Here is a 10,953-nt window from a genome sequence, read left to right as displayed (position 1 = left end):
AAATACACACTACCTGCCGGCGCGAAAATCAGACAATTCTCAGTGGAGTTCAGCGATTGGCTGACAATTTGTTATGTGGTTCATATGATTGGTTGTTAGCACATATTTCTGCACGGTAACGAAAAATTGTGAACGGATTGGCCCTAAAGACAACCGACCTAGGATCAGGCTTTACACCCTTAACAATTGTATTTATAGGAAGATACAGAAGGAATACTGACCACATGTCAGCTCTAATGATATATAAAAGGGACATTCCGTTAAAAAAGTACAACCTAACACTTTTGAAAAGTCGATTTGGAATTATATAGGCATTGATTGTATTACCATAGGACCCCATTAATTCTCAACATAGGCTATGTCTATAACACAAACTCTCACATCCAACTACAAAAGGAAGAATATACTGGTTGTGTTGTGCTATTTTCAACATACTTTTAGAGTCTGCATATATTTTAATAGGGTAAAGAAATTATTGTAATTCTGATAGGATAATCTTTTGATACTGTATATTACAGTCTCATACAGTGGGGAGAAGAAGTATTTGATACACTGCCGATTTTGCAGGTTTTCCTACTTACAAAGCATGTAGAGGTCTGTAATTTTTTATCATAATCCAGAAAATCACATTGTATGATTTTTAAGTAATTCATTTGCATTTTATTGCATGACATAAGTATTTGATACATCAGAAAAGCAGAACTTCATATTTGGTACAGAAACCTTTGTTTGCAATTACAGAGATCATACGTTTCCTGTAGTTCTTGACCAGGTTTGCACACACTGCAGCAGGGATTTTGGCCCACTCCTCCATACAGACCTTCTCCAGATCCTTCAGGTTTCGGGGCTGTCGCTGGGCAATACGGACTTTCAGCTCCCTCCAAATATTTTCTATTGGGCTCAGGTCCGGAGACTGGCTAGGTCACTCCAGGACCTTGAGATGCTTCTTTCGGAGCCACTCCTTAGTTGCCCTGGCTGTGTGTTTCTCAAGACCCAGCCACGACCCATCTTCAATGCTCTTACTGAGGGAAGGAGGTTGTTGGCCAAGATCTCGCGATACATGGCCCCATCCATCCTCCCCTCAATATGGTGCAGTCGTCCTGTCCCCTTTGCAGAAAGGAGCATCCCCAAAGAATGATGTTTTCACCTCCATGCTTCACGGTTGGGATGGTGTTGTACTCATCCTTTTTCTTCCTCCAAACACGGCGAGTGGAGTTTAGACCAAAAAGCTCTATTTTTGTCTCATCAGACCACATGACCTTCTCCCATTCCTCCTCTGGATCATCCAGATGGTCATTGGCAAACTTCAGACGGGCCTGGACATGCGCTGGCTTGAGCAGGGGGACCTTGCGTGCGCTGCAGGATTTTAATCCATGACGGCGTAATGTGTTACTAATGGTTTTCTTTGAGACTGTGGTCCCAGCTCTCTTCAGGTCATTGACCAGGTCCTGCCGTGTAGTTCTGGGCTGATCCCTCACCTTCCTCATGATCATTGATGCCCCACGAGGTGAGATCTTGCATGGAGCCCCAGACCGAGGGTGATTGACCGTCATCTTGAACTTCTTCCATTTTCTAATAATTGCACCAACAGTTGTTGCCTTCTCACCAAGCTGCTTGCCTATTGTCCTGTAGCCCATCCCAGCCAAGTGCAGGTCTACAATTTTATCCCTGATGTCCTTACACAGCTCTCTGGTCTTGGCAATTGTGGAGAGGTTGGAGTCTGTTTGATTGAGTGTGTGGATAGGTGTCCTTTATACAGGTAACGAGTTCAAACAGGTGCAGTTAATACAGGTAATGAGTGGAGAACAGGAGGGCTTCTTAAAGAAAAACTAACAGGTCTGTGAGAGCCGGAATTCTTACTGGTTGGTAGGTGATCAAATACTTATGTCATGCAATAAAATGCAAATTAATTACTTAAAAATCATACAATGTGATTTTCTGGATTTTTGTTTTAGATTCCGTCTCTCACAGTTGAAGTCTACCTATGATAAAAAATTACAGACCTCTACATGCTTTGTAAGTAGGAAAACCTGCAAAATCGACAGTGTGTCAAATACTTGTTCTCCCCACTGTATATTATGCCCTGTGTAGCTCCGTTGGTAGAGCATGGTGCTTGCAACAACAGGGTTGTGAGATTGATTCCAATGGGGGACCAGTACAACAATGTATGCACTCACTACTTGCTCTCAATAAGAGTGTCTGCTAAATGACTTAACATTTTTACTGCTCTAAATTACCCACTGCCTACATCCATATATCCTATTTACCCTCACCAATACTGATCAATAACGGAATAAGGCAAAGAATTTCTGGGGGTGGTTGAAAAGTAACATCTGTTTCACAGGCAGTGCTGGCATGAAAACACACACAAGTGTACCCCGTTTTGCAGGTCTTCACCAGACCTAAAAATATGTTTTCCTCCATTCAAGCAAGTGTACAAAGGCCCAGGCCAACTCAACACTGTGGTAGACAGGATTGTAGGCCTATGATCACTGGCTCATACCAGGACACGTGTTAGCTACTTTGAATATAACATTTCATGTACAACAACGTGAATGCGGGAATGATAATGATGAAGATGGAATAATTTTTGTGTAACCGATGTGAAATGGCTAGCTAGTTAGCGGTGGTGCGCGCTAATAGCATTTCAATCGGTGACGTCACTTGCTCTGAGAACTTGAAGTAGTTGTCCCCCTTGCAGGGGCTTTTGTGGCGCGATGGGTAACGATCCTTCGAGGGTGGCTGTCATCGATGTGTGCATTTATTCTCATTTATTCACGGCACCCAGACCAATTGTCAATTTATTTATTTTTCTTCTCGAAAAATATAGACTAGTTGATCTGGTTCGAGCCCAGGTTGGGGCGAGGAGAGGGACTGAAGCTATACTGTTACTTTTGGGTATTATGTCTTTCTCACAATAGGCTACATCTGGATTCTGGGGGCCTATAGGGCTCAAATTATAGTAATATAGCTCTCAATTGACATTTAATGGGCCAGTGTTAGTACTGGACTGCTGATCACATTTGCATTGGTTTGTTACTGTAATCAAGCAATTAATAATAATTTAAAAAATAACAATTCAATGGAAAAGCCTGTTTGCATTAGCCAATGGATTTTTCTGTAAATAGACCTACTTGCTGGCAATGGAAACGGTTGCATCTTGTATGACATACCCAAATTGCAAAACTGTCTGGTGGCTGGACAACATTATTTTGCATGTGACCTTCAGAAATGCAAATACGGGATTAATTATTCTTCAGGTATGCAAGTCAATAAACTTATAAAAAATTTAGAACAGCGAGATTTTGATTCGAGTCTATTTAAATTGTGTGCCGGCAATAGATTTGTGGGGTTTTTTTAATGTAGAAAAGTGTGATTAATTTTTCGCATGTGGTTGTAGTGGCTCCAAAATAATAGTTCAGACTGGCGGTTGCGAATTTAGGACCTTACGGTGGCTCTCCTATAACAGCCCCCCTATGGCCGCACCTCAACCCTTTCGGCCCTCCTCGTGCTGCACCGCTCATTGTTCTGAAGCAGATAGCTAGACAAGGGATGGAGAAAACACCGGGTGGGACCTGAGCACCCGACAAACCAGGCGCGCATTTATTCACAGCACCCAGACCAATTGTCAATGTATTTATTTTTCTTCTGCAAAAAATAGACTAGTTGATTTTTGGAAGTTATTGGGGTGTTTCTTTTCACAGACAAAATGGGGAACTGGAGATAATTCCATAGATTTTCCGAGGGATTTATTTGCCTTAGTTTGTATCTCGATACTTTTGGCATTTTTGAGCTGCCTGGTCGCCAATCTTTTGTCAACCATTAATTCGCCTATTTACCGTGAGTGACACTGTCAGAGTGGAAGATGGTTTCCCGGCTATATGCTCAGAAGTACCCCCCGGTGTTGCTCTGCACGCTGGCTGCCCTGTCATGGACTTGGGGCCCGGTAACAGCGGGTAGGAGTTGCTCGGAGACACGGCATGTGTACGCAGAGAAGGGCTACAGCACGAACACTGCCCCGCTGACTCAAATCTCCGGTAAGACGGGCTATTCAAAGTAAACTGGTGGTTATTGATTTAAAATAATCATCAAACGTAGGCTATATGTTATTTTACACAACATGAAGGGTTTGAGAGACTGCTTGGTATAGCCTTACTGGATAATATGCCATGTGATAGAAACTGCTGAACAAAGCGAAATTGAGAATTAACAGGTTTGTCTGTCAGGAAGGCTTATTTATGGGATGAGTAAATTGCTAACACCGGTGTGTAACAAAGAGCCTCGCCCCTAATTAGTATGGCTGTTTTAGACTGATCTGGGAATGACTGAAAGAAAATAATCATTGTCAACCTTTTTTAATTTTTTTGAAGACGGCTTTTATTATAATTAGTGTTTTGTGCATGTGACACTTGAGAACTGCTGTTAGTTGTTGCATTATCATGGGACATTGTCAATGGGTGTGTGTGAGAGCTCAAGTGAGAGAACAGACAGACAAAGATAGTGAGCTGTGGATATTTAAAGCGGCAATCGGCATTTTGAAACAATAACAAAACAGCATCCTCGCCTCTGTTTCCGTAAAAAGCTGAGGGAAGGGGCTGGAGAAATGTAATCACTAACAAATTCATAGACAGAGCTATGGATCCAAGGACTGACCATCCATGATATCGAAATTATAGTTTTAACCATGTTTTGAGGCTGTATAGTCTTTGTTTACATTTTATTTGTTTACAAAAGTTGGAGTAAAAGAAGCTTTTATATAAAATTACACACACACAAAAGTATGTGGACACCCCTTCTAATTAGTGGATTCGGCTATTTCAGCCACACCTGTTGCTGACAGGTGTATAAAATTGAGCACACAGCCATGCAATCTCCATAAACAGACATTGGCAGTAGAATGGCCTTCCTGAAGAGCTCAGTGACTATCAACGTGGATATAATTCCAACCAGTAAGTTTGTCAAATTTCTGCCCTGCTAGAGCTGCCCAGGTCATCTGTAAGTGCAGTTATTGTGAAGTAGAAAAGTCTAGGAGCACCATGGCTCAGCTGTGAAGTAGTAGGACACACAAGCTCACAGAACGGGACCGCCGAGTGCTGGATCGTGTAAAAATTGTCAGTCCTTGGTTGCAACACTATCACCACCGAGTTCTAAATTGCCTCTGGAAACAACGTCAGCACAATAACTGTTTGCCAGGAGATTCATGAAATGGGTTTCCATGGCCTAACAGCCTAAGCCTAAGATCACCATGTGCAATGCCAAGCGTCACCTGGAGTGGTGTAAAGCTCGCCGCCATTGGACTCTGAAGCAGTGGAAACGTGTTCTCTGGAGTGATGAGGCACGCTTCACCATCTGGCAGTCCGACTGACAAATCCGGGATGCCAGGAGAACATTACCTGCCTGAATTACTGCCCGAATGCGTAGTGCCAAATGTAAAGTTTGGTGGAGGATGAATAATGGTCTGGGGCTGTTTTTTATCATTCGGGCTAGGCCGCTTAGTTCTAGTGAAGAGAGATCTTAACGCTACAGCATACAATGACATTCGAGACGATTCTGTGCTTCCAACTTTGTGGCAACAGTTTGGGTAAGGCCCTTTGCTGATTCAGCATGACAATGCCCCCATGCACAAAGCGAGGTCCATACAGAAATGGTTTGTTAAGATCAGTGTGGAAGAACTTGACAGGCCTGCACAGAGCCCTGACCTCAACCCCATCGAACACCTTTGGGATGAATTGGAACGCCGACTGCGAGCCAGGCCTAATCGCCCAACATCAGTGCCCGACCTCACTAATGCTCTTGTGGCTGAATGGAAGCAAGTCCCCGCAGCAATGTTCCAAAATCTAGTGGAAAGCCTTCCCAGAAGAGTGGGCTGTTATAGCAGCAAAGGGGGACCAACTCCATATTAATGCCCATGATTTTGGAATGAGATGTTCGACGAGCCGGTGTCCCACATACTTTTGTTCATGTAGTGTATTTTTGGTTCTGATGGGGTATGACAGTTGAACAAAGCTCATGAGGCATTTCTAAGTTATATTCTTCAAGAATCAATGGGTATATATAAATCATTTATAAGTCCAAAAATGTATGTAGCAACTGCTGATTGCCCCTTTTTTAAAGTGTCATTTGGGAGGCAAATGTTGATTTTTTTTTTTTTTTTTTTTTATTTTTTTTTTTTTTTTTTGTACTGCTTTGCACGCCTTCGTATGTATGAGGGTTTGTTTGAGTGGTTTGACTGTAGGCTATATGTGATTGTTGAATGTGGGAACTGCAATATTGATTGTGTGTCTGGTTATCTCTGTCTGGGTCTTGGCTCTTCTTGTCCCGTGGGCCAGGGGAGCAGATGGCCGAGAGAAGGAGGGATTATGAGAGGGAGAGCAGAATTGGAGGAATGAGATAGGGCTGGTAATGAGCAACAGAGGAGAAATCAAAGCTAGAGCCAAAAATAAAAGGTTGGAGTTGGGATCCTCACTCCAAGTTTTTCGGGGGGGAAAATAATCAGGTGTTGGTATCATTGAGTAATATTATGTTTGCCTCCAATAAGATGTTTTTTCCACCCATGTTGAGACATTGGAGATCGCCGACTTGTTACTGGTCGTTAATGTTTGCATATCATTACCGCCGGTAATACCCAGTCCAACCTGGGTATTGGTGAACAAAAACATGGTCTACGTCCCAAACGGCTCCCTATTCCATATCTAGTGCACTACTTTTAACTATTTCCCTATGTGTCCTGGTCGAAAGTAGTACACTATATAGGGAATAGTGAGCCATTTGGAATGCCACCATGGATTGTGTTTTAATAAATCATGTTTATAAATGCCCATTTTCAATTACTACCTTATGTTTAATAAGGCTGTATTAATGACAGACAGATTAAGAAGAAGGATAAGTGCCTGATCAGAAGAACCACTGCCACATTGGTAGAGTTGGTGGGTGTTCTAAACTGATAGACATTCAATGAATGAACACAGTAGGCCTAATTTGTGAGCTATTATATTGAATGAAAGCCTTTGAAAAATCATGGTAGCATGGCACAATGAAGGGTAATTGATATTTTCCAATAAAGGTACAATCAAGGTAGAATCAGGGTAGAATGATCAGTTCTTGATAATGTGGAATTTCTCATATGATACATTGTAGGGCTGGGGGATACTTGTTAGTATCGTGGCAAGGAAACAAAACACAAAGTGGACTTAACTTCTTTAGGAAAAAAGCCCTAATTTTGGAAACAAACATAATTATGTTGTCATCCACATTTATTTACTTTCCAAGATATAGCACAAAATATTTTACATGGAGCAGGTTTTTAAAGGACCAAAGAGTTTGGTCTTCTTCGTGTAAAGAAAAAAAATCCATGTAAAATATTGCGATACTGTTATCATCACCAAAGCCCTAATACATTGCTCATTTATGTGCAGTGGTGGTAAGTCATTTTGTGAAGAAACCTGTTTCTGAGGCTGGTCTAGCAGGTAACGCGGTCGCATCAAGCACATGCATCACCGTCAGTGTGGGTGCGAATCAGCCCTTCTTTCTACGTCTCCCCCTCTCATTTCATACTATCTAAAGGAGGTAAAAATACTGATTTATTTGAGGTAGCCTAAATGTCTCCCCTAAACCATAACCATAAGTTGACTTCACAGTGCTGATGACGTCAAAGCAAGCGCTGCTCTATCCTTTGGTCTTCACCATTAGTGCATCTGCCCACACCTCTTGTCTCTGATTGGCTCGTATCTGATCCCGTCTTGTTTTACCTTTGGTTCAGGTGAACACCTCAATATGCCAACACACCTCTTGTCCAAGTCTGTGATTGGCTCGCATCTGACCCTGTCTGTTTTTCTATTGGTCCAGGCGAGCATCTGCGTCTGTGTCCCCAGGACTACACCTGCTGCTCCAGTCAGATGGAGGAAACTCTGGCCCATCAGAGTGAGACGGACTTCCTGTCGGCCATCGACGACACCAGCCAGTTCCTTCTCACCACTTTCACACAGAGGCACCGCAAGTTTGACGGTGAGCTGGAATGCAAATCCAATCATAATAAGGATGCATAAGGGAACACTGTAAATAGTGTGATGTAAAATGACAACAACATTGAGGAGTGGTATGTAAAATGTTCTCTATTGAGAGGGCTTAAAGTACCTTTATTGCTAGACTAATATCCTATAGTGGTGATCAGCTAGTCATAGCTAGCTTATTCTTGACAATGGTTCTTGAGACCTGAGTAACTGCCAGTGAAACCACTGAATCAAAACAACTTGTGGTTTAGTGGTACTGAATTCTTCTTTGGGATGTGGAGAACTGGTGAGAATGTGGTATTGAATCCCAGTGGTGTCGGACTACGAACTTGTCTACCCCGTATCGTGCTTTTGACCATCTCATTCCTTCCTCTCTTCTCTCAGAGTTCTTCAGGGAGCTCATAGACTTGTCTGAAAAGTCCATGAATCAAATGTTTACTAAGACCTACGGGCGCCTCTTCACCCAGAACGCCAATGTCTTCCAGGAGCTGTTTGTGGAGCTCCGTCGATACTACTCAGGTTAGTGGGGACACCGTTCTCTCTCTCCTCTCTTGTTGGACTTTGCATTTGTGTACTTGTGTCACTATAGTACATGTCCCTCACCATCTCATCAGTTTGACAATGCTACATCTTTGCCTTGTTTGACAAGACGACAACAAAATGTCTGAACAAGTAGAAACAGACTGACCTAACCTAGGGACATTTTCATTAGGCACCAAACTGACTGAAACAGGGAATGAGTACTTGGACTTGTGCAACAAGAAATGCAAATTTTCAATTTATTTTGCTAAATGTTTTCCCTCTTTTGTCTACAGGGGGCAGTGTGAGCCTGACAGAGGTGCTGTCAGAGTTCTGGTCCAGACTGGTAGAGCGGGTCTTCTCTCTGGTCAACCCCCAGTACCAGTTCAGTGACGAGTACCTGGAGTGTGTCAACAAACATGCAGAGCAGCTGCAGCCCTTTGGGGACCTGCCCCGGAAACTAGGCTTACAGGTCAGGCAGACTTGGTTGGTATATCAACTGAAAACTAACATCATTTATATTTAATAATATAATATATATTAATATTTACCAATATGTCATTTTGGAATTTGGGTTAACAAAACCAAAGCATAGACTGGTATTACCTTGTCCATAGACTGCTTACAGGGTAAGAAAACCAATATGTTATTTTGTAATTTGATTGAATTATCTGTCTAAATTGGTCCAATTTGTAATGTTTGTCACCATAATTAACAAAAGAAGCCGGTGTGATAAGTAATTCAAATCACCACTGAAAGTCAACGATAACGTTACAGAAACACATAGGCGATCGTATTAGAGAGAACTATTTGAAAACAATGAACTGAGTGCATTGATATACAGTAGAGTAGATTTGTGTCAGAAGTTATTAGCTGATCTCTCTTTCATTCAGGTGTCCAGGGCATTCATTGCAGCCAGAGCACTGGTTCAAGGCTTGGCCATAGGCCGTGACATTGTCAACAAGGCAGCAAAGGTAGTGTGTGTATGTGGCCGTGCACTTATATTAAGAAGAATACTCTGTCTTCTATTGGTCTGCTTTTAGTGGTTCCGTTGATCTCCCTAACATCCTACAACTTCTGCTCTTCGTCTCCTCCTTCAGTTGAGTGCTGGTGCGGGGTGTGTGCGTGCCCTGATGCGTCAGTGGTACTGCCCATTGTGTCGAGGCATGCCCTCCCTGCGCCCCTGCCACGCCCTCTGCCTCAATGTGATGAAGGGCTGCCTGGCCAATACAGCCGATCTGGACACTGAGTGGAACAATTTCATTGGTGAGTGGAGATTGGAGGCGGGCATTAGCGGGGGTATGGGTGGCTTTTGTTGGGCTGATTCTGTAGAGGGGATGTTAAACCTGATGCATGTAGAAATGTACTGTATAGAACCTACTCGCATTTCTATTCTACAGAATAAATTAGTCATGCCTATTCTATACATTGCATTTCTATCTAACGTTTTGAACATTGCACCCATCATAAAAACAAAATGTAATCTTTCTTATTAGATCTCTTCCCTTTCCTACCTTCATCCTTTTGTTTTCACACTTTTATTCAATGCTCCATCTTTCATCTCTCGCTCTCTCTCTACTCTGTCAGATGCTCTGTATCAAGTATCTGAGAAGCTGGAGGGGCCTTTTAACATGGAGCTGGCTGCAGACTCCATCTCTGTTAAAGTGTCCGAGGCCATCATGCACATGCAGGAGAACAGCATCGCCACCTCCACTAAGGCAGGGATGGAGGGAGGAGGAGGGGATGGAGGGAGGAGGGGATGGAGGGAAATTAAAAGAATGTGCTATACATCCACAGTGCAATAGAATATAGATCATAGAATGGCTGATAAGATGCACATCAGCTGTCATCCTAGGTTGAAACAAGACTTAACGTTTAACAGTTGTATTACTGCCCATGGTAGACCATTTTGGGTCCAAAACCCCTTTGTTTTGCTTGATCAATTGTGGAAGTACCTGTAAAAACGGCATAGTGCAATTTTACTACTTTTCATATTATTCCTCATATTGTTATTAATTTAAGTATCCACTGTCTACCATTATTAACGTACGTGATAATATTGGGATGCTATTTTTTCTTAAATCCATGTTTCACCCTTATTGTTGCAGAGATACATCAATATAGATACATAGCTTTATCTCTGTGGTTTGGCTCTAGGTGTTCCAGGGCTGTGGGAGTCCCAGACTGGCCCCGGGCCGTTCTCGGCGCTCCCCCAAGGAGTCAGGGGGCAACAGGAGACCCTTCCGTACGTTCAGCCCTGAGGAGAAGCCCACCACTGCTGCTGGCACCAACCTGGACCGACTGGTAGGAGGGGAGAGGAGAGGGAAGATCAGGAAAGGAGAGGAGGAAAAAGGAGAGTGAGGTGTGAGAGGAAAGAGGAGAGGGGGGAAGAGAAGGGGGGAGAGGAGATGGAGCGGCAGAGATG

At 43.0% G+C, this 10,953-nt stretch overlaps 1 protein-coding gene across 1 annotated transcript in view; it reads left to right on the top strand.

The window, feature by feature from the left end:
• Positions 1-3,429: 3,429 nt before the first annotated feature.
• The window catches only part of gpc2 (glypican 2), an 11,341-nt gene continuing 3,817 nt past the window's right edge, over positions 3,430-10,953 (top strand). Inside the window, exons 1-8 of the mRNA XM_055925130.1 lie at positions 3,430-4,037; positions 7,846-8,004; positions 8,394-8,528; positions 8,825-9,000; positions 9,422-9,502; positions 9,629-9,794; positions 10,116-10,246; positions 10,686-10,832. Coding sequence (XP_055781105.1) covers positions 3,866-4,037; positions 7,846-8,004; positions 8,394-8,528; positions 8,825-9,000; positions 9,422-9,502; positions 9,629-9,794; positions 10,116-10,246; positions 10,686-10,832 — 1,167 coding nt within the window. The 5' untranslated portion in view covers positions 3,430-3,865. The remainder of the gene's footprint in view (positions 4,038-7,845; positions 8,005-8,393; positions 8,529-8,824; positions 9,001-9,421; positions 9,503-9,628; positions 9,795-10,115; positions 10,247-10,685; positions 10,833-10,953) is intronic.

Source organism: Salvelinus fontinalis, chromosome 6 (assembly GCF_029448725.1).
Source record: "Salvelinus fontinalis isolate EN_2023a chromosome 6, ASM2944872v1, whole genome shotgun sequence".
Taxonomy (NCBI): domain Eukaryota; kingdom Metazoa; phylum Chordata; class Actinopteri; order Salmoniformes; family Salmonidae; genus Salvelinus; species Salvelinus fontinalis.
This window is presented reverse-complemented; position numbering and strand designations above follow the sequence as displayed.